This window comes from Gobio gobio, assembly GCF_949357685.1.
Source record: "Gobio gobio genome assembly, chromosome: 18".
Taxonomy (NCBI): domain Eukaryota; kingdom Metazoa; phylum Chordata; class Actinopteri; order Cypriniformes; family Gobionidae; genus Gobio; species Gobio gobio.
This window is the reverse complement of record NC_137111.1, coordinates 8,576,146-8,599,690: the sequence shown is the minus strand read 5'-3', so window position 1 is coordinate 8,599,690 and position 23,545 is coordinate 8,576,146. Positions and strand designations below refer to the sequence as shown.

Below are 23,545 nucleotides of genomic sequence, written 5' to 3'. Positions count from 1 at the left end.
ATGTTCAGTTCCTGTCATTTTGAAACATATGACATCACAGAGCCTAAATAAGCATGATGCGTGATATTCAAGAGAGTTGTGCAACAGGAATGAAGAGAAAGGAAGTATGTGAGCAGGAGAGCAGTGGCACTCACCGCAGGCACGAGTAGCTTGTTAACCTCCTCCACCGCGCGCTTGAGCTTGATCTCAGCCCGGTTCTGGGCATCCTCCACCGTGATGAGCACATGGAGGTCCTCATTCAGATGCTCCCAGTTGGGTTTGCCTCGGTTTTGTTCCTCCTGGAGAGAAAGAGAGGGAAACGTTTTAGATGCACTGCTACTGTGCACAATGCTGACTGCTACAATCAAGGAGGCTCATAAGAAAGTGCAGGACGGGTTCAAATAATTTTGTTTCTTATGTAATAATGAACTTGAAGCTTGTGCAACAATATGTTGAGTGGCTATTATTGGAGATAGATGCTTTTTGCTCTTTCCCTGGTGGTGTAGTTATGGCAGCATTGGCTAACAGGACCATGCTAACTAGACAAACCTTAGATGTGTACCAGTTTGTGAACGTATGCACTATCCTATGCCATTTGTTGAATAAATAGTGTGAGTAGTGTGTGGCCCTGTTTACACCTGGTATTAAGATGCATTTTGGTCGATTGGATCACAAGTGGACGAGGAAGACACATTCTCATTTACACATGTAGTTTTTATTCCGTCTCTTTTGTCCACTTTTGACCACTTCTGTCCAGATTTCTTCGAGGGGAGGGTTGAAGGGGCAGGTCAGATACCTGTGCCTCTTCGTTCATACACATGATCAATATTAAAATAAGAATCAATGATAATCAAGTTTTAACCATTTTCTATATTTAATAAATCAGTTCACCTATAACCTCTCTATATTTAATGAGTGATTTTGGATACAGGTCTACGTGACTTTCGGGGACCTCTTTTATATGCTTTTCTTATTAAATAGAATAAATTCACTTCTGTATTAGATGTAGTATCAGTATGTTTTGGAGAAGTGCCTTGTTGATAGTTAGTTAAGATGTTCTCAACCTTGAGGGAACTGTTATTCTCTGGAGCTTTTGTATGTGCGTTGCATGATTGGTGCAGGCCCAATATTGAAGATGGACGCTTTCTGCACACAAACGTCTTTCTATGACCTCCTGGGTCATTGTGATCTAAAAATCTAGTCATGGGGCTAGTCTACCCATTTTAGTGATATGCTCTGCTATCTATCCTTGTGTGGAAATTTACCATGACTGGGCATTTTCTCTGCCAATCAGAATCATTCCACATGGCAGTAATGTCGTGGCTAGACCTTGAAAACAGTATAACTGTTCAGAAATTGTATGTACGTTAGATGGAGGCGGGGAGACTGTTAGAGGGAGCGCGGCCTACGAACTCCTCTTGAAGCTGGCTTCTGCTGATGAAACTGCAAACTATTCTTCAGTAAATATTTCTTTAATTAATCTAACTCCTGACTCTTGGTCTTCATTTTTCACTACTGGTCCAGGGTCCTAAACTGTTAACCCAACAGTGTCTATGGGCGGGTAAATGTATTTTCAGATCTTTCGATCTAATGGACGAAATAAGCGCACACGATTTACATATGAACGCACCTGGAGACGATGGAAAAACACACAGAGGGCCCTATTTTAACGATCTGAAACGCAAGTGTCAAAGCGCGAAGCGCAAGTAACTTTGTGGGCGGGTCTCGGCGCTGTTGCTATTTTCCCGGCGGGATAAATGGCTCTTGCGCCCGGCGCAAATCTAAAATGGGTTGGTCTGAAATAGCTTCATTATTCATAGGTGTGGTTTGGGCGTAACGTGAATAAACCAATCAGAGCGTCATCCAACATTCCCTGTAAAAGCAGGTGCGCAAGTTCCATTATGGATTGCTATTATTATGGCGTATTTACCAGGCGCACGCCAGGAGCGGTTCACAGCCGAGGAGACTGATGTGCTTGTAAGAGCAGTGAAAGACAGAGAAGTTGTGTTGTATGGGGATGGGAGAAACCCACCCAAAATAGAGTCGGTTAAACAGGCGTGGGAGGAAATAGCCACAATTGTTTCATCAGCTGGCATCCCCAGGACGTCGCACCAGTGCCGCAAGCGCTACAATGACATCAGAAGACGGGGAAAGTCCAAGCTTGCCAGCATCAATCGGGCACGCCGTGTAACGGGAGGTGGATCTGCCTCTACTCAGGACCTGACGCCAGCAGAGGACATCGCTGCGTCCACCCTCACCGATTTTTTTTCCTGGTTCTTGACGGACAAACCAATTTGTCAGATGTCCTTTATACATATATGTCTTGCCACAATTGGGCAAACAGGTCTTATCCTTAATTATTACAATTAGCCTGAATCATTTGTAAGCTAGATTTATGCCTATTTTTTCACATCTTCGTGGCACACCACAATGATTTCCGTCATCTCATGTGTTAATATTTTTTTAGTGTAACAATTTATGATTTGCAAAAATAACTGTTGCATCTGTGTAGATTACATGAGCAAAGTGTATGCGCGTTGTGCACGCTATACATTATGGTCAAGCATGCGCCCTTAAAATAGCATAATGAACAACGCGCAACGCGCCACTGACTTTAGACTAGTTTTTTTCTGGTCAGTGGCGCAATTGTTTAATGGAACAGCAAAATAGCACCAGGGATTGTTTGCGCCGGAACACGCCTCCTTTTTTGCGCTGAACCGCCCAGGTAGCGCAAGTTCATTCACAAGTTTAGCGACGTGCTTCTGTGGAGGGAAAAGCGCGCTTTGCGCGGGTGCAAAATAGGAATGACACATGCGTCGGTGTACAAAGTCAATTGCGCTGGGTGCAAGATAGGGCCCAGAGCATCAGCTTTCATTTCTGCTCTGACAGCCGCAAGACCAGCTGAAAGCAGTGAGTTCTCTCACCAATCAGGAATGGTGAGAGAACATTGTGATTGGTACGTTTTTCATCTTCAAACTAAACTTGGGTCAACAGCTGACAAAGTTTAAACCCCGTCTGGCTAGTGCACATCCCATGATGTTTGTGCATTAGGTCAGTCGCGGAGAGTAGCCGTCTTTTGCGGCTGTTCGAACTTATTTAGACACATGAGCGTCTACACAACGAAAGCAATCCGGTCGAATGCATTTTCAACTACCTCTGGAAGTGGTTGAAAGTGGACAAGCTCAACATGTTTTAGGCCCTGTTTACAGTTGTATTTAGCGTCGTCCACTAGTGATCCGATCGACCAAAACGCATCTTAATACCAGGTGTAAACACGGCATGAGGATTTTTTAGAAAGAAAAAGTGCACTTCAAATACTCGGATGATACACTTAATTAACCAAAAAAAGGAAGTGTTAATCACACCTTTAATCACATAGCGGAGGAGGATGGACTAACAGACTCCATTGCTAAATAAAGTACACTAGATGGTGGAGTACATAGTGTATAGTGCGTCAATTCTTGACCCCTGGGTTTAAACAGAGTTGACCAGAAATATATGTGTGTTTGGATATGATGAAGTTCAAGAAGGATATTGGGGCTCGTCTCACCTCCCACTCTTGCTGTGCGGTTTGATACCTTGATACAACAAAGTGCAACTGCAAATCTAATAAAAACACAGACTACAACAGAGAGGATGTGAAAGTAAAAACAAAACGGAGAAGCTGCTTCTTTGATGTACTGTGTTCTACCAAAGCAGAAGTCAGGATGCCATGTATATGTCATCCTGTGAGATGCGGCTCTATAAAAGAGACCTCGTAAAATTCATACACTCTCAAGACAGCCAGTGACAAAAGCTTCGCAGCTAGCGGAGAGAGGCAACAATAGCATGAGCTACAAATCAAAACTACATCATTGCGTCCGACTGCGAGTCAGAGATCAGCCGTCCTCGCAACAAATATGATTTTAACTTAGCTTAATATACAGAGAAAACTATAAGTAAGCCATTTGTTGGTTGATTTCACTGAAAAACATACACAGTGGCTCTGAGGCGCTGTCAAAACATTGAGAATCTAGACCAGCACAGCAACAACAGCTTAAACAACAGAGTGAGTTTGGGGTGGTGGCTTTCTGTTTTGTCAGACCAATGGCAGATGAGGAGCAGTTGAAGTCTTTTGGAAACGTGTTTGGAAACATTAGTAGGGCAAGTATAAGATCACTCCCGAATAAGGGCCAGATTTACTAAACAGGGCAAATTAGCGTGAGAGCGCAATTCCAAAATTCCTACTTCAACACAGGCACAAAATGGGTTAAAGGATTAGTTCACTTCAAAATGAAAATGTATGGACATTTTACTCACCCCAATACCATCCAAGATGTTCTTTTTTTTTTTCTTCAGTGGAAAATAAATTAATTTTTTTAAGGAAAACATTTCAGGATTTTTCTCCTTATAATGGACTTCAATGGAAACCAAAATGTTGAATGTCCAAGATTAACAATTAAGGTAAAAAAGTATATAAATGTTATTTTTTTCTTGAAAAAGACTGATGGTTTGGCTAGATAAGACCCTTTTCCTCAGCTGGGATCGTGCAGAGCCTCTGAAGCCCTTCCTTTGAAACTGCATTGATTTGGACCTTTAACCCACTGGTTGCCATTGAAGTCCTGGAATGTTTTCCTCAAAAAAATTATTTATTTTCGACTGAAGAAAGAAAGACATGAACATCTTGGATGAGATGGGGGTGAGTAAATTATCAGGAAATTTTCATTTTAAAGTGAACTAATCCTTTAAGAAATGTTTTTTGGCCGGTAAATAATGGCGCAAACACCAGTAAATTGACTAGCGCAAACCTTAGTAAATCACCTTGCACGAGTCATTAAATACTCTCCGCCCATAAGTTTTGCGTCTGAAAGGGAAACTGCAACAAATGCATATGCGATAAGGTCAGCCGCAAAAATAACTCTGTCCACGCCTTTTCAACGTTAATTTTTCACTGCGTGTCTTTACTAAATCCTGACAGTAGTTTTAACGCCAAAAGAGGGTTTATTTAGCTGTTAGTAAATCTGGTCCTAAATGAGCAAAACTCAAGCAGAACTGGCAGATTTTTGTTGTGTACTCATACATTTGAATTGCTCTTAACTTGAAATATTTGAGTAAGCTAATTCAAATATTTAACTAGGGCTGGAACAATAAATCGATGCATCTCGATTCTGAGATTTTCCGAATGCATCGTGACTAATTCTCTCTCAAATCGATGCTGAGCTTAGTTTTTAACAGCAGATGGTGCTCTAGGCTTGTTTTAAACCGCACACTCAAAAGCTCATGAAGAAGAGCGCTCATGCTTTCAGCTCAAGCGGCAACCTCCCGCAGTTTCTCTTGAAGCCAATACTGAAGTGACTGAAACTGCAATTCATGGACTGGCCTCAAGAGTGTACTTGCACCTCATAATGCTTGTATACTGCGAATTGAATGTAAACAGGCCACTGCAAACACCCTTGTAATTTGCTTCAACCTTTTCAAACTTCATCAATGATTATTTTATAGAATTATTTTTAGTTCAAGTAGTGTGTAAGGAATTGGAAAAATGCTAAAGAATACAGTGCCATCTGCTGTTAAAACCTAAGCTAAGAATCGATTCGAGAGAGAATAGTGATGCATTTGGAAAATCTCAAAATCGATCCAGAATCATTTCTCGATTCGCGATGCATGGATTTATTGTCCTAGCCCTACATTTAACTTAAAATTATCATGTAATCTCAACTTAAAATATTTTTAGTAGTGGACATACTAAATACGTTTAGCTAATTCAGTAACTGCTAACTTGCTAATTGGTAACACAATGCTTTGATAGCATTAGCATAGCAATTGCTGAATGAGTAAAGCATATTATAGAACATTTAACAGAAATCTGTTCTCAAACCAAGCTCATGCTCCACTTGTTCCTCAAAAAAAAGTGCCCCCCCCCCACTATAACAGAAACTCTTCTAAGTTAGCATAGCAAAACATTCAACACTACTAATCTCCCACTAAACATTACATTTGCACATAAAAACATATAACACTTATAGCATTTACTCTCCCTTTCGAGTGCCATGGCAAAGCATGCTGGGAAATAGAAATCCCAGCCCAGTTTAAGTTCAATTTAAATTAAAAATCTAAGTTTATAAAGATTAGATTAGATGATTAGATTCAACTTTATTGTCATTACACAAGTACAAGTACAAGGAAAAGTTTATAAAACTTAAAACAATAAAGCAAATCAGATTACTTAAAATGTGTCAGTTTTGTGAACTCAAAAGAAAAAGAAAGTTCTAAATACTCATAAAAGTTCATTTGATTGAACTAATTTGTTTAATTTAAGTTCACCCTACTCAAACCGATTAGCATTAGGGTATACATGTAGCATCAGCAAAGCAACACCTTATAGCAACTGCATAATAATGCCCTGAAAAACAACCGCAACGCCCTAGCATTGTGCTGGCAAATTTGGACAGGCAAGCATCACATTTTCTTCAGAAAATAATATGCCTTTTTGTTTGGTGGTGCTAGTGGAGCAGAAACATAGGGGCTTTAAAAACTCAATTGTACGACAGAAAAACATGGAAACTTTCGATTACAAGGCACTGAAGATTGCTGAGGGCAAACTGCTTAATTGATAGAAACCCAGCGCGCATTAAGTTGAAGGGGCTCGTTACACTTTGCCTACACCACCGCTTTTGTTTGTCTGCATTTGGCTCGTTTTTCTCATTTTCCTGTAGGATTTCACAAGGAAAAATCAAGATCTGATTTATGCAATAATCAGATATGCAAACAGTGCTCGTTTTTTTCTCCTTATGACTGCAAATGGGAAATTGATGGCAATCAGCATCGCCGTCTGTGTTGCCGCGTTCTGCCTGCTGATTTTCATTAAGGATCCATTGTTGGCCCTTTCGGCGCGAAGTGAGGAAGTGGAGAAACTGGGTTGCGTATCGCCCAACACACTCAATATGATTTATCATTCAGGACGTTGGTGCTCGGGTGTTATGAGGTCACTTCCTTTTTCTTTTTGTTCGGCCTCTTGGTTTCGCTTGGCCGATTTACTTGGCTTTCCTTAGTTGTGACAAGTGCTAAAAATTGATCTTCTGAGGCCGATTGTCACAGTGCAGCGACCCACCCACAGCCACGCTGTCAATAACACTGGGCAGAGACAGCCAGAAGGGACTGGAGCAGAACCGCTGTGTATAGGCATGTATGTGTCAGTCTATCTGAGGGTAAGCTACAGCTGAGACACTTGTTTTTCCCGCGGTCCAGGCAGGTTGTCTCGCATCAGGCCTCGGCTGTTCCTTCTGCGGCCCCGCAGGGCGCCCAGTGACAGGCTGGTAGTCAAGGCGACGCTCCTTCAACGTCCGACGCAGGAAATATGTCCAACTGCGGGGCCCTCGACTAGGCCTTTGTTTACACTGCTCTCCCCTCGTGCGCTGTCTCTGAGCTGCCCGTGCGGTAGCCGAGCAGTAGCGCAATCAACGCCCATAAATCCATTGTCCTGCTCTTTTGTAATCCTTTCCGAGGCAATAAGGAGCGCCGACCCCTCGGTGGAAGGCTCTGGGAACTAATATCGCGCCTTGGGTGGGAGAGGACGATGGCACATGAGAGATGAGTAAGAGGGAGAGTAATGAGATGTATTTCACCACAGTGACCATGTTTACATACAAATCATTTTCTGCTTAAGGTCTATATCCTGGTTCATCCTGTAAGGCTGCTCTTGCGATTTCAATTCTGTGTTAGTAGTACAATAATTTACGTCACAGTAGTTCACAGTCATTTAATTTCATTCTCATTCATGTCCTTGACAACGGCACAAAAAATGCAACTGAGATTCTTGCAGTGCCTCAGCCATTTATAAATTGATTTATGTTCATTTATTCAAAGGCTGAAACGTGTAATTTTGTTGATGTTCAAACATTCTCATACTACGGCTTAATGTGTAGTGACAGCTATAAGTAAACAACCTGTAGGTTGATTTCCATGAACACTGACTCATCAAAACAACGCTTTGTTTGTCTAACATGGCAACGTTGGCTCAATGTTGTGAGTTTGGTGGTCTGTTTGTCTGACCAATTGCAGATGGAAAAAAAAAGAAAAAAAAAAGAAAAAATACAAACCTTAAAAGTGTATATTATTTCTCATTCTGCTTGGTGATGCATAACACAATTTAGGTTTAAAGTTTGTAAACAGTTCCGAAAATATGTTCTATAATTTTCACAAACATCTCTCTCTCGTAGCATTCAGAATTACACTTCAGAGTAATACTAGGATACGACAGATGTCATACTGGCTTAATTGGATTATGGAAATCAAGTTATTGCTCACGTAACCGTAATATGAGCTAATTCTTTTTAAAGTTATATTTTGGGCTTTTTGCCTTTATTTAGATAAGACAGTAGGAGGACAGATAGGAAGAGAGAGGATTTGGAGCCGAGACTTGAACTTGTGTCAAGCACTTCCCTAAATTGCTATGGCTCTGACAATATTTTATGTGCAAGCATGTAAACGTTGCATGGCTCAGAGGAGGTTCATGTTTTGATGATGCAATGATACGGGTAAACCATATTGATAGGGCTGGGCGAGTAAAACGCTAACCATTATTATCGCAATATAAGTTTCCTTGATAAAATGATAGCAAGAGTTCGATAAATGTTCAATATAATGTTTATGCACCAAAAGTGGAACGAAACCAAGCTACTTATTTGAACCGCGCCACACGGATCATTTGCTGCGTTCACACCAAACTGGAATAAAGCGTCAGGAGCGAGTGATTTTAATGTTAAGTCAATGGAAAGGCGCGTTGACGCACGTCTGGTGGTCCTGCGGCGCGATAGACAAATTTCGTGATTCCGCCTCATTCGCACATCCAGTTCGCGCGAATGATGCAAATTTGACACAAATTGACCGTCTTGTGCGATACGCGCGAGTGGTGCTTTTTGTGCATTCACGCGTTTGAAGCGAATTCGCGTCTGACGCCAGAGTTAAAAATTTGAACTTTGGCATCAATTCGCACCGCGTTAACCAATCAGGAGCCTGCTTGCTGCTGTCACGTGGACGTGATGAGAAACCCCGCATAATTAAAAAATACTACTATTGTGTCACAAAATGTAGTTTTGAGACTTTTTCAGGTGAGAATGTAGTTGTTTAAAGCTCAAATCTGTGGTTTAATTTATAAAGAGAGCACCAGTGTTAATTTTCACAGCAAATTTTGATTTAGTTTTAGTCATAGTCTTTTGACTAAAATGCCATTTAGTTTTAGTCATATTTTAGTCACCTGAATTGTTTTTAGTTTTAGTCTAGTTTTAGTCGACTAAATATCATAAGATTTTAGTCGACTAAATCTACAGTAGATTTAGTCTCCTAAAATCTAATGAGTTTAGTTAAATTGTAATACATTAAGCATTTGAGCATTTCATAACCGACTGTCACTTGAACTGACATTTTGACATCATTTTGTTTTTGACATAAAAAATACACGAAAGAGAGCTCAATTCACTTTTTTGTTTGTTTTTTAAAAACATCTATTTCGTTTTTAAAACTTTGTATTTCTGTTTTAGTTAGTAGGCCATATCAGGTTAAGCTAAAGCTTCAAATAAGTTTGTTTATTAATTTCAGTTAATATTTGTTTAATTTCAAGTAATTACGTTTTTTTTTATGGTTTTAGTTAACTATTATAACCCTGATACTTTATTGAATATGTGTCAAATACTGGTCTTTCCTCCTGACTATGAATTAAATGGGAATTAAATTAAATGAAATTATTGTGTACGCAAAAACGAATATATAATGCATGACTTTTAATTATAAACAAGCTCAAAATACACACTGACTCTTATTTTGAAATGTCTGCAGTTGCAGCTGCTCATTCAAGTTCAGAGGAGGGAGATAAAATTTGCATTGTTACAACCGTCTAAAATATATTACTATATAAACATCGTAAAGTAAATTGTCATTGTCATTGTCATTATTCATCAGCATTATTTCATAAACAATTGCCTGGCATAAATGTGCGCTATTCATTGATTGAACCGCTCTGGAGCGCTGGATTGGGGATGTGTGAGCCTGTAGAAACGCAACAGCGCCGTGTTCTCCAGCGGTTAGATCAGCACGGTCAAATCAAATGTGCGCATCTGTTACACAGGACATCAGTTCTGACTGGATCTCGCCCCGAATCGTCCCTCCCTAACATTTTCGTCTTGTTTTTATTTGTTGACGAAAATGACAGTAAATTTTTGAAATTAAGCGCCTATTTAAAAAAATTAATCTTGCATTTTTGGAGTTGTGAGATCCAGGCGTTCACCGGGCCCAGCGCTCATTAACCCCGGCGAGAGCAGCCTTTCCTCGGCTAGTCCTTCTGACGTTTGCCGCTGGCTCTGATGTCCTGTAGTGGTTCGTCTTGTGTAGATCTAACGGGCGATCTTTGGTGTCATGAATCTATAATTTGTTGTCTGCCAAATCTTTTTGACTGAGGTGCAAAGAGAAGTTTCATAACTTAATTTTTTTGGGATATTTAATATACATGCAGTAGGCTAGGTAGTGTGTTGCCTGCACCACATTTGTGTGGCTATTAATGTTTAATATATATTTTTAATGAAAATGAAAAGAGGCAGAGTGGTGTTTTATGACATATTTCCCCTGAAGCGCCTTGAACGCCTATTTCGCTTCAAACGCCCAATTCGCTGTGGACACGCGAATGGATTCAAAATGTTCAAGCATCCAACTAGACGCGGTAGATGCGATTTTGACGCTCTATTCACGTTTGGTGTGAACGTTGCAGCATCAGACAGTTCAAACAGCAGCGCAGTGCAAGCTCACTATAGCAGATACGCTTACTCGCTGATCGGTCTCCGTCACATGACCACGAGCCTCGCGTAGCCAGACCTTCAGACTGACGGCAGCTTTCAGGTGTGTTGTACATGCAACCGATCGGCGAGAGTAGCCGCATGCAGGAGGGGAGGAGCTGCAAACGGAGATGTGAAAGTCGTACACTTTCTGCAACCCATTGTGACGCTCACACTGTGTTTGCATACGTTATCACAGCTTGAGTGAAATAAATGCAATATTTGTATACACAGATGTTTCAGAGACAAAACATGTACTATTATTAATATTGCAGCTTGCACTGCAACCTGTGCCAAAGATACGCGTCATCAAAGTCAGGTGAAACACAAACCTGTTTCATGACTAGAAACAAAATCACCCATTAGCACATGCAGACACTGAGAACTGAGTGTAAATAATTAAAAAATGTGAAGTGTTTGTCATCATCTGACAAGTTTAAAAGCACATTTAACAGTCTGGTTTCTACAACTTTCACTTAGGAGCATAACATCTGCTTTTAAACTGGAAAGAAATAAAGATTTGACATGTTTTGTGATAATTATTGATATCGACTGATATGAGACATTTTATTGTGATAATGTTTTTGCCCATATCGCCCAGCTAAAACACTGAACCTTCTGTGACAGACAGACTTTGTGTGTACAGTGTCTAAAAGTCAAATCTTATGGAAAAAGCCACCAAGCAGCACACAGCTTAGAGAATACAGAATACCGGTCTCTCTCGGGATAGATTTAGGAGAACGACAGAGGGCTTTGCCCTCAAATCCAGACGATTTGGTGGTGGTGTAAAAGCATAGTTACATTAAAGCGTCTTGTTAGAGGATTTAAAGAACAAAAGAAAAAAGGTTCACAACCTGTGTCAGAGATATTTCAGCAGATTTTCTGCCAGACAAACACACAGAGCAACATTTCAGCTCACGATTGTATTCTCAAACTTGAGTTTCTGTGTGAGGATTCCATAAAGCCTTCTTTGTCTTTATCTGTATATTTATCTGTATATATTATCACATGTCTGACTGATGCTGGATATGGAAGTAGGGACTAAAGCAATATGTCATTTTCATTGCAGTATGAATTACGTAAGTATGTGTTATTGATATATTGGTATAACTTGCAGATGTAATGCAACACGAAAGAAAGCTAGTTTATGTGATACCATGTGATGAAAGTGATATGTTTAAATGTAACTGGACAAAAATGGACAATTACTTTAAGGCAGCGGCTATTTGCACTATAGATGCAATTTACACCAAGTGTTAATAGCTACTAGATTCTACTTACACTAAGTGCAAATAGCATATTTTCTTAGTGATAGATGCTATTTACTTGTCTGGCTATCACCAGACCAAGCTCAATTTAACATTGAACATTGGTCTGGGTCTGCTCTGTATTTTCTACAACACAAGAGGCGTGATCAACGAGCATAATTCAAATGACTCTGTACGCAATTGGATAGTCCTTCAACCAATCAGACCACAAGAGGCGTGATCAACAGGCATCGATCCATCGCTTCTCTATACGTCATTGTGTTAAACCCGCTAATAGCGCACCAGGTGGATAAGCCACCTGTGATTGGTTTCCGCAAAATTGCTGGCAGATCAAACTGGGTTTAGATATTTACACAAAGTGCACAAGTTGTAGATGCTATTTACTAAGTGAAATAGTGATATATTCTATTTACACCATGTAAAAGTAGCAGTTCTCTGCAATATGTGTAAATAGTAATTACATGCAATATATACTTTATTTTGACAGATACACTATTTGCACCTCAGTATTGTTGTACATTAACAGGATGCAATAATAACATAGAGTGCAAATGATTATATTTCTTAAAATTATTAAATGGATGCCGCCTTAATGGGACAATAAAAGCCCTCCCTACACCGACCCCTAACCCTACCCAATAAATGCTTTTAATATCATTAAACATTTCGTTAGGCACTTTATTTCCACTTTCAGAAAACTTTTTTTTTTCTTTCCAATGTGATATGTGATGAGAAAAGGGAGAAGAGCGAGCTCTGCAAAAGGCGGATTCGAACCTAGATCCTTAAGCCTGACACTATACTGATTGCGCCCCTTAAGACGTTGAAATACAGGCGCTTTTTTAATCTTATTTGGCCCAATCAGGTGCTGTTAGGCGGAGCTAGTGCGAATAGCAATTGCTTACAAGGCGTGCTATTTGCACTTGTTGTCAATAGACACTCCGTAAATGGTAATATTTATTCACTAACTTAACACAAACCTTATAGTATTCTTCTAAATGAGGTTAAAAAAACACAGAATTCACAGGAACAAGGTAAAATGGTTACTAGAGTGATATTCAGTGATAAATGTCAGTGGTGGCATTTCCTCAGGAAAGTGTCATATAAATGAATAGAGTCGAACTATGTAAACTACCAGTTTGTGAGTTCTGGTGTCCTCTTTAGTCATTTCTGTGTAGAGATATTATCTCAACTTTAGAGAGATCATATCATAGTTCATGAGGTTCACTTATAATGTTAGTAAAGTGTTTTGCATCATAATCTATTTTTTCATGCCTCTCTCTGACCCTTCCCATTAAACAGGCGGTTTCATACAGCCTGAGCTTCAAGACTTCTATGTAAATATCCTCTTCACAAGTGAAATGAGAAACAGCACTTTCCTGCTAGTTTGCTGTCAGGTCCACTGAAGTTTTATTTTTTATTTTTTAAATAGCCTTTCTGCAAATCCTGCATATATGAAAATATGCTCAAACTGAAGTAACCCAGGCTGTATTTCCCAATAGCATTGTAAGCCTAAGTAGATGGTAGTAACATTGCCACCAATGGTCTCTACGATCAACTTAGCCGCTGCTCAGCAACCTTACAAAATAAACCTTTTGGACTGGGGGGAAGGTTTTGAGTTATGAAAGTTGCTTTCATAATGTGATGAAATCTTTTATCACAACATATAAATAAATATTTATTTATTATTATTACATTGAGACGTAGCTAAATTCTACTGTACAATAGTAATATATTTCTGTCACAATTTCAAGTTAAAACAAACTTTTATTTTGACGGGTTGTCATGAAGAGCTTTGAGTTTGTGAGTGTTTATGATATGACCGTAGTTTTTCTCAAATTAAACGGTAAAATGCTCATGAAGTGACTCTCAGAGCGGCTCTGGAGATGAAGTTCATGCATTCATGTCCTCTTAATCACATGTGCTTCATTCTGTGTGTGTGTGTGTGTGTGTGTGTGTGTGTGAGAAATGAAACAGCGCATCTGCACCATTCATTCACACAGAGACAAAGGTTAATATTCACAGACACTCGTCTATATCACAATTTGATTTAAGTATAGGGCCCTACATAAACTACACACTCTAAAAACAAGTTCACTGGAAACTGAGATGACAGGAAGTGCATACAATTTGTTTTCTTTATTTCTTTATTTTATTAAATTCAACTGATTACGCAGACGCCTCTCTCGCGAACGCACGCACGCACGCACGCACACACACACACCATTGCTAACTTTACATAACATTTTTTTGTCATTTTATCTCACAATTCTGATGCAATTATGTGATATAAACTCGCATTTCTGACCGTTTTCCCCTCTCAGTTTTTCTCACAACTGCGAGTTTATATCACAAAAAAGTCGCAATCACCTTTTTACATTTTTATTGTGTGGCTTCCATAGGTCAGCGCTCCCGCGGCCCACCAAGCACATATTTTGGATGAATTACACATTTTCAAGTATGAAGTTTTACGTGGATATTGGGACACGAGTGAAGTACAAAGCCTTGTTTACATAATGAATAATAGTTTAGCAATCAAATGCTAGATTGTGAATATGGAAACATTTGGATAGATTAATTTGTGTTTTATTTGATCATTTAATAGCTACTTATTTTTCATTCTTGTTCTGTTCTGAATAGCCTACCGATAAATGTAAAGGATTTGGAGTTATGGAGTGAGGGGAACTTAAATAGCCTGAGGTTAACGGGTGTTTTTGGAGTAAGATCCATTTCTCTTTCTTTTTCTCTCTCATCTCGGACGGGATACGTTTCTCTGTGTCATAAACTAGGGGCGAGGCTTCTAAACCGTGATTTTTTTTTAGGGGCGTGATATTCAAATGACGGTTGTTTTGAGCCGCCACATTTATAAACATTCGTACGACGGGATTGGCAGCACACAAATGTTTCATGAATCACACGTGAACCCCGTCGTAAGATAATTTCTGCATTCGTTTCTACGTTAGATTGATAAATGAGGCCCAATGCGTTTAAACTACTGCCGTGGTTATGCATGAACAATCACTTTAATATGTATGCAAAATGCGAGAAGGAGACCCAGAAATAAAACACCGTCACACACGCACATACTGTACGCAGGTCTGTTTAGTGATGCTGCGAGAGGATGAAGCTGAAGTGATTGTGACAGCTCTAATAACAGTAATTGCCAGCGGGCCCAACACTGCAGCTGAGTCTCTCTGACAGGCCCAGTCAGAACACACATCACAGCAACTACATCAGCAACACAACACGGCTCATATTAACTTTGTGTTTCACAGTCCCACGTGCCATGGGCTCATCTACAATTTATTTAGTGTGCACTACTTTTTCTTTGAATCCCATGGCTTTGATCTGAAGGATGACATTAGAGATTTTTTAATTTATATAAATCTGTTAATATTGGGTATTTCAGGGTTCGACAATGCGGCCATTTCACTCGCATTTGCGACTAAAAATAGATGTGTGTCAACTGTAGAGTGTATTTTGGAGCATGTGTGTGATTAAACAATCCCTGCGGATCAGTTGTTTTCTTAAATGTAAGATCATAAAAAGTCTTCAATACCTTAAATTGTATAACAAGCGTCTTAATGGTCATTTTAAAGGAGTCATGAACTGGCTTTTGAATTTTTTTATACTGTTGTCTTAGGTCAACTTATGACGTCCGCATGGTTTTTACATTCAAAAATGTACTTTGTTGCTTTTTTATTTTATTTTTCTATTTTTCCTTTTTCCTTTTCTTTTAAAATGTTTGAACATTATTGTATTTTATTTTAAATATTCTTCTCTCATGTTCGAAATAAAGATATAAATCAATCAATCAATCAATCAATCAATCAATCAATCAATCAATCAATCAATCAATCAATCAATCAATCAATCAATCAATCAATCAATCAATCAATCAATCAATCAATCAATCAATCAATCAATCAATCAATCAATCAATCATTGAAAAAACATCATAATGAATAAGTAATGGGCTATTTTCAACCCTGGTTTTGAGCCTCTCTCATGGAACGCTCTGTTTTTATGGGCGTGCTGCACTGAAGACTTGGAAGTAAACGCCCACTGCTATGATTGGATAAGATTTGCATATTATAATCAGCTTCGGCTCCCACTTGAGTACACGTGAGGGGTTGTTTTGAAAGCGTGTGGAAAAACGCCATCCGCCAATGATTCGCCCAGAGGGCTCGCAAAATGTCTTTATCAAACAAACACAATGATTTTTCTCTAAATCCACCCACAATTAATATGAATGTTATTTTTTATTACTCGGCCCACTCGATCGGTGAATATAACTGCGAGCAGTGCATCACTAACACACACATTTCATTAAATAAATGTGAGCGCTTCACGTTTCAAATTTTTGTGCATTCTACAGGCTCGCCCAACCGCGCTTCAAATCAGTTCGCAGTCAAAGAATAGCACACATTTATGCCAAGCGAATGCTTATGAACTAATGCTGATCAATTATGACAATGTTTTCTTTACGGTGTTTATATAGTAATATGTTGTATACGGTTGTAAAAATGCATATTTTATCTCCCTCAAGCGTCCTGCAATAATAAAGCATAGATATTTCAAAATAAGAGTACCGGTGTATTTCAGGCCCAAATAAAAGTCCCGCAGTGTGTCTGATTATTATTTGGTTACACAAACTGTATGTAATTTCATTTCATTTCATTTAAAGTAAACTATTTCAGCTTCTGTCTGGGATGCCCCGTCACAGGAAGGAAAGGCTAAGAACATTATTTGACTCAAACTAACATTATATTGACTCAAATTTTTTTAAATAACAAAAACACAAGGACAAAACAACAGAATTACTAAAACTTTTAACTCAAATTAAAATGAAAGCAGAACTAAATTGAATTCAAAATATTAACAAAACTATATAGTTTCACAGTGAAACTAAAAGAACACTAATATGGCATATATATAAATGCACAAATAGTTGTGCCCCTAACGTTTCTAAATATGTAACGTTTCACAAGTGTCAAGCCCTGTATTTACTCATTTCCACTATTTATGTATTTTTTTTACATTCAAATCGCATTTGCCTTCATCTAAGTTAATCTTTAAAAAACACTACAATAATTTACCAACACTTAAATATATATTTTTTTTATTTGTGTACATTATAATGTTGTTTACTTGTGATGCCTACATTTCCTGTAGCATTTGGTAACCATAGCTTATGGGTTCACATTTTTATTTACTATTCTATTTTGCAGAATTTTGTTTTGTTCATTTATCACTTGTTGACCAGAATGAAAATCATCTGTATCTGTTTTGTAATTGTTTACTCTACTCAAAAATCCTACATGCGACAAATCTACTTTAAAGTTGAAAATATAAATAAAATATCTCCACAAAGATGGCAATACCGGAAATCCTTGTCCTTGTGGGGAAATGTTTTGGTCCCCATGAGGAAAACAGCTTATAGATCATAGTTAGTGATGTTTTTTGAAAATGTGAACATGCATAAATGTTCTGTGATGGGTAGGTTTAGTGTACGGTGACAGAATGTACAGTTTGTACAGTATAAAAATCATTATGTCTATGGAGAGTCCCCATAAAACATGGAAACCGGTGTGTGTGTGTGTGTGTGTGTGTGTGTGTGTCTGTGAGAGAGAAACATGACACGAAGGACAAGGATGTTTGCCCGAGACAGGAATAATCTAATCAATTGCATGTAAGTAGAATAAGCCAATAATGCACGTGGATCTGCATCCTCCACAGAACGCTGCAAATTTCTCCAGAAACTGAACGCATGTCATTCATGAACGTCTACAAATCCACAGAGTGGTTCAACTTCAGCGTGTAATACGTCTCATGTGATACCGCAAATAATGCAACTGGTAAAGGAGCTGTGTTACTACACCTTTCTGAAGGCAAAAATCTCTGTGAATTCTGGTTAAACGTTTTCCCCAGCAACACATTAAATGCTAGTATGTTAGTAAATTATAGTTCAAGTTTTACCAGCGCCCAATTCCTTTTAGAGAGCGTGAGATCCTCAAAGATCAGGATAGTCTCTAGTGAAGGGTTTGCTACTGTATGCATTCTTGTGCCATGTTTATCATTGAATAGCTTTCTCCAGATAAGGCAGAGATATATATGAACAGAACTTCCACAGCCGGTTCATGTCTATTAGCTTTATTATTATTGGTGAGGAGGAGATTTTGTCTCTGACTGCTCCTGTAGTTCATGGAGCTTTCAACAGCTTCATCTCATGAGATACCTTGAGCGTTTTCCACTGTTAAAACAATGTCACATTGTGGATGGCCTTTAAATATAATTTAGTTAGACCTTTTCTGTCTAACCTTCTCCTTAAACACAACTTTGATGCAAAGGAAAGAGACAAGTGGCAAAACAGCACTCATTTACTGACGTACTGTATACACATCCAACATTCAGCTCTCACCTTCAACTAACTGTCCCACTGTAAAGACACACACACACACACACACACACACACACACATGAACGCATGCACACACAGCAAGTGAAACTAACAGCAGCTAAAATGAGTGTTCTATATTGATAGACTATATACTGTGTGTGTGTGTGTGTGTGTGTGTGTGTGTGTGTGTGTGTGTGTGTGTGTGTGTGTTTATATATATATATCAGGTTGATTCTAGTTTTGGTCGCTTTGAGATTCAGATCAGTGTCGCTTTCAGTTCAGATCAGTGTCAGACAATAACAATCCATTTATTTATTAATAAAATGTTTTATTAATAAGTTATTACTTTATTTATATATTTTTTTTAAATGCAAAAAGTGTTCTATTAGTAGTCAGTCTGTAGTCATTATAATTATTCTGGTAACACTTTACAATAAGATTGAATGCATTAACACGCATTTGTTTTTGCATTAGGTATCAAAAACTCGGAAATGAACAACAATATTTTACAACAATATGGCAAAGTAAGATTTTTTTAATATATATTTTCAATATATATATAATATACTGTATTTATGCTCACTAAGGCTGAATGTCTTTGATCAAAAATAAAGTAAAAACAGGAATACTTTGAAATATTACTACAATTTAAAATGCATTTAAAATGATTTCTATTGTATTATATTTTAAACTGTAATTTATTCCTGAGATCAAAGCTGAATTTTCTGCATCATTATTCAGAAATCAATCTAATATGCTGATGTGTTGCTTAAGAAACGTTCATGATCATTATCAATATTGAAAGAAGAAAGGTTCAAAAGAACAACATTTGCTTAAAATGTAACATAATAAATATCCCTTTTGATTTACACTCACCTAAAGGATTATTAGGAACATCTGTTCAATTTCTCATTAATGGAATTATCTAATCAACCAATCACATGGCAGTTGCTTCAATGCATTTAGGGGTGTGGTCCTGGTCAAGACAATCTCCTGAACTCCAAACTGAATGTCAGAATGGGAAAGAAAGGTGATTTAAGCAATTTTGAGCGTGGCATGGTTGTTGGTGCCAGACGGACCAGTCTGAGTATTTCACAATCTGCTCAGTTACTGGGATTTTCATTCATAACCATTTCTAGGGTTTACAAAGAATGGTGTGAAAAGGGAAAAACATCCAGTATGCGGCAGTCCTGTGGGCGAAAATGCCTTGTTGATGCTAGAGGTCAGAGGAGAATGGGCCGACTGATTCAAGCTGATAGAAGAGCAACTTTGACTGAAATAACCACTCGTTACAACCGAGGTATGCAGCAAAGTATTTGTGAAGCCACAACACACACAACCTTGAGGCGGATGGGCTACAACAGCAGAAGACCCCACCGGGTACCACTCCTCTCCACTACAAATAGGAAAAAGAGGCTAAAATTTGCACAAGCTCACCAAAATTGGACAGTTGAAGACTGGAAAAATGTTGCCTGGTCTGATGAGTCTCGATTTCTGTTGAGACATTCAGATGGTAGAGTCAGAATTTGGCGTAAACAGAATGAGAACATGGATCCATCATGCCTTGTTACCACTGTGCAGGCTGGTGGTGGTGGTGTAATGGTGTGGGGGATGTTTTCTTGGCACACTTTAGGCCCCTTAGTGCCAATTGGGCATCGTTTAAATGCCACGGCCTACCTGAGCATTGTTTCTGACCATGTCCATCCCTTTATGACCACCATGTACCCATCCTCTGATGGCTACTTCCAGCAGGATAATGCACCATGTCACAAAGCTCCAATCTTTTCAAATTGGTTTCTTGAACATGACAATGAGTTCACTGAACTAAAATGGCCCCCACAGTCACCAGATCTCAACCCAATGGAGCATCTTTGGGATGTGGTGGAACGGGAGCTTCGTGCCCTGGATGTGCATCCCACAAATCTCCATCAACTGCAAGATGCTATCCTATCAATATGGGCCAACATTTCTAAAGAATGCTTTCAGCACCTTGTTGAATCAATGCCACGTAGAATTAAGGCAGTTCTGAAGGCGAAAGGGGGTCAAACACAGTATTAGTATGTGTTCCTAATAATCCTTTAAGTGAGTGTATGTATTTTGGTATATGTACTGACTACAAACTTTTGAATGGTAGAGACCAACATCAACCAAAATGAATTCATAATTTGTATTGTTATTTTCAGTTAGTTACTGCATTAAGCAATGCTAACATACAGGATATTGAAGTGAAGTGTTACATTAGACGTGAGTGACAGATGCAAGGTCGGAGGTACAGAGATCATGAGAAACAAAGGACACAGGCATGAGATTTTCCGCTGTCCACCAAAGCAGCTTGAGACTCGAAGAGCAAAGACTGCAGAACCTTTAAACACACATGTGAATGTTTGCACAAGAGCTTCAATTGACCCCGTGGACGTCGAACGGGTCGCACTATCAGAAAGGGGCCATCGGCGGCCCGCACACACACACACACGCACGCGCACACAGCTGAGATCCGATACGCGGACGACCAGCTGCGCTCTGACAGGATGCAGAGCCGATCCAGATGTGCATGAAGCGATCGAGATGACAACAGTGCTTCTCACAAAGCACTTGTTTTATTTTCCTCTCGATCCTCCTCGCGGTCACACGGGATGGGCCTCGGATAACTATCCGCTTCCAGCACTTGTCCAAATATGGGTCCTGCCCAACTAATGCAAACACAAATGTGCCTCCAGATCAGATACATATGTGAGACGGACAAGCGTGTGATCGTGCACATCTGTGTAAAAGTGCAGGCGTACTGTGCTTTGCTCCCAAAAAATGCCAATAATCCCCGAGATAATAAACTGCGTGTTTGTGTTCAAATGAACATGTGTGTTTGCTCAAGTGTTAATGATGGACAGTGAATGTGACCCTGTGCTTCCAGACCGTCCCGTGACCCCCTCCGCCCCGGCGTCGCTGGCCCAGCGTGTCGTACATTGACTGGGGTTTGACTGGGAGAGGAGCCCTGGCAGGGCCACAGGATCCAGCCCCCACTCATCTGAGGCCAAGGACAATGTTTGAACACCTGCCCATGGCTCTCATGAGCGAGGGGAGGGCGTGTTGTTCCCCGCAAAGTATCTCAGTTGGGCAGTGAGGACTGGACCGGGCTAGTTTACTCTCGAGCAAACCGTGTGCATGTGAAACTCGTCCGATCGCACCGTCGTGAGATCTGGACGGACGTCGAGCCACAGTTGCTGACTGAGTGAATTTTGAGTGCGTGTTAAAAATGAACAATATGCTTAAGCATATGGATGTGTGAAGATTGTGCACAAAATCAGCCAATCAGATTCCTCCATCTGGTGTGATTGTGATTGTTCATGCATCTTTTATCTCTGCCTCCAGGGTCCAAAATTAACACTTGCCAATTGGCAGTGTAATGTTATATGGTTAAAATGGTAAGAATGATGGCGATGTAAGAGAAGACAAATAAAAGAAATTCAAACAGCATTCTTTTTTTTTTTTTACCTAGGTGGAAAATTTACCACAAGAGGCAATTTTTCACAAATAAAAAATTGCAATAAACAAATGCAATAAGGACATTTTAATATAATTAATAATATAATATAATATAATATAATATAATATAATATAATATAATATAATATAATATAATATAATATAATATAATATAATATAATATAATATAATATAATATAATATAATATAATATAAAATATATTTTTAAAAGTTACATTTTATTGATGAAAATGTCATGGACATTAGGAAATATTTAACAATTCACCCACAAATGGCAGTTGTGGCAAAAAGGGAAACTCTTTATAATAAGTGTACAGTAATAAAAAACTTATAAATAATTTGCAATCTATTAGTTTATAGTTAATTCATAGTTCATGAATTGTAGTCTCTATATTAATAGGCTATACACAAATACTGAGTTTGTCATTCATTGTCACTTTCAGTGTTGGGGAAAGATACTTTGAAAAGTAATGCATTACAATATTGCGTTACTCCCTTAAAAAGTAACTAATTGAGTTCATTAGTTACTTTTTAAGAAAAGTAATGCATTATGTTACTTTTGCGTTTTTTGTTTTGTTTTGTTTTTTAATAGCAAAAAAAGTCATTTTTTGTGCAAATGTAAAGACCTCTTCATACCAAAATTGAAATAATAGGTAAAAATGGTAAAAATTTGGTAAAATGTAGTAAAGTAAAAGGTAAGTAAAAGTAAAAGGTAAAAGGTAAAAATGTGCTGCCATTCTGGATAATGGAAGAATAGGACACAGGAGAAAAACGTTTTACCAATAAAAACAAAAAATCTAGTAATTTTTGCTCATGGCTTAACTGAATCATCAAAGGTCAGCAGCACGACATTGGTCAATAAAGGTAGATTAAATGCATAAAAATATTAGTTTTATTTAACATTTATATATTTGAGGTTTGAGTACTCTGATTTTGCATTTGACTGATTTTATTCATTTTGAAGAGTACAGAATCTTTATTGTGCAAGTGAGATCAGTAAATGCTCACATTTAGTCTAGAACTACAATAACCATCTCATGTTTACACACAACGCCTCTGCCGCGAGGCATGATTTCAGCCTCTGTGTGTGCTCGCGCTGGCCAGTGGAAAAACGGCTATAAAGAAGGCTTAAAGGCTCTGTCGTTTCAAAGAATAGCACAACGGCGAGCGCGTTGAGTATAAACACCTCCCCAAACGGACGAGGCGCGCGATAAAACTATTGGATCTGCCATAACCAATCGCTAACGTTTGGTTGTGATGTATGTCATGCGCCGTTCGCCTCTGTTTCTCACAAGGAAATCCATAAAAATAAATGTGCACGCCACCTCAGTGATAAAACCTTGTGCATTCGGATGGTGATTTTTTCAAGGTGGAGGGGAGAGTTTTGTGATCGTGAACGCGCTGCTCACGTGGTCCATAACATGATTGCTGTAAATAAAATAGATTCAATTCAAATGTTTACGTGCTTTTCTTCCTTTTATTTTTTGAGTGGTGATGAAATATAGTTCTATTGAAAATACTTGCATTTAAAGAAACACAAGTCTAGAAATGCATCCAAATTACAGCGAAGCGCAACCGCATGTTGCTCTGCAGTGGTC

The 23,545-nt window shown here is 38.8% G+C and overlaps 1 protein-coding gene across 4 annotated transcripts in view; it reads right to left on the bottom strand.

Moving 5' to 3' along the window:
• qkib (QKI, KH domain containing, RNA binding b) overlaps window positions 1-23,545 on the bottom strand; it is a 154,964-nt gene that overhangs the window by 44,496 nt on the left and 86,923 nt on the right. For all 4 annotated transcript variants that reach the window (XM_079842899.1, XM_079842897.1, XM_079842898.1 and 1 more), the window contains exon 4: window positions 135-278. In XM_079842899.1, coding sequence (XP_079699025.1) covers window positions 135-278 — 144 coding nt within the window. The remainder of the gene's footprint in view (window positions 1-134; window positions 279-23,545) is intronic.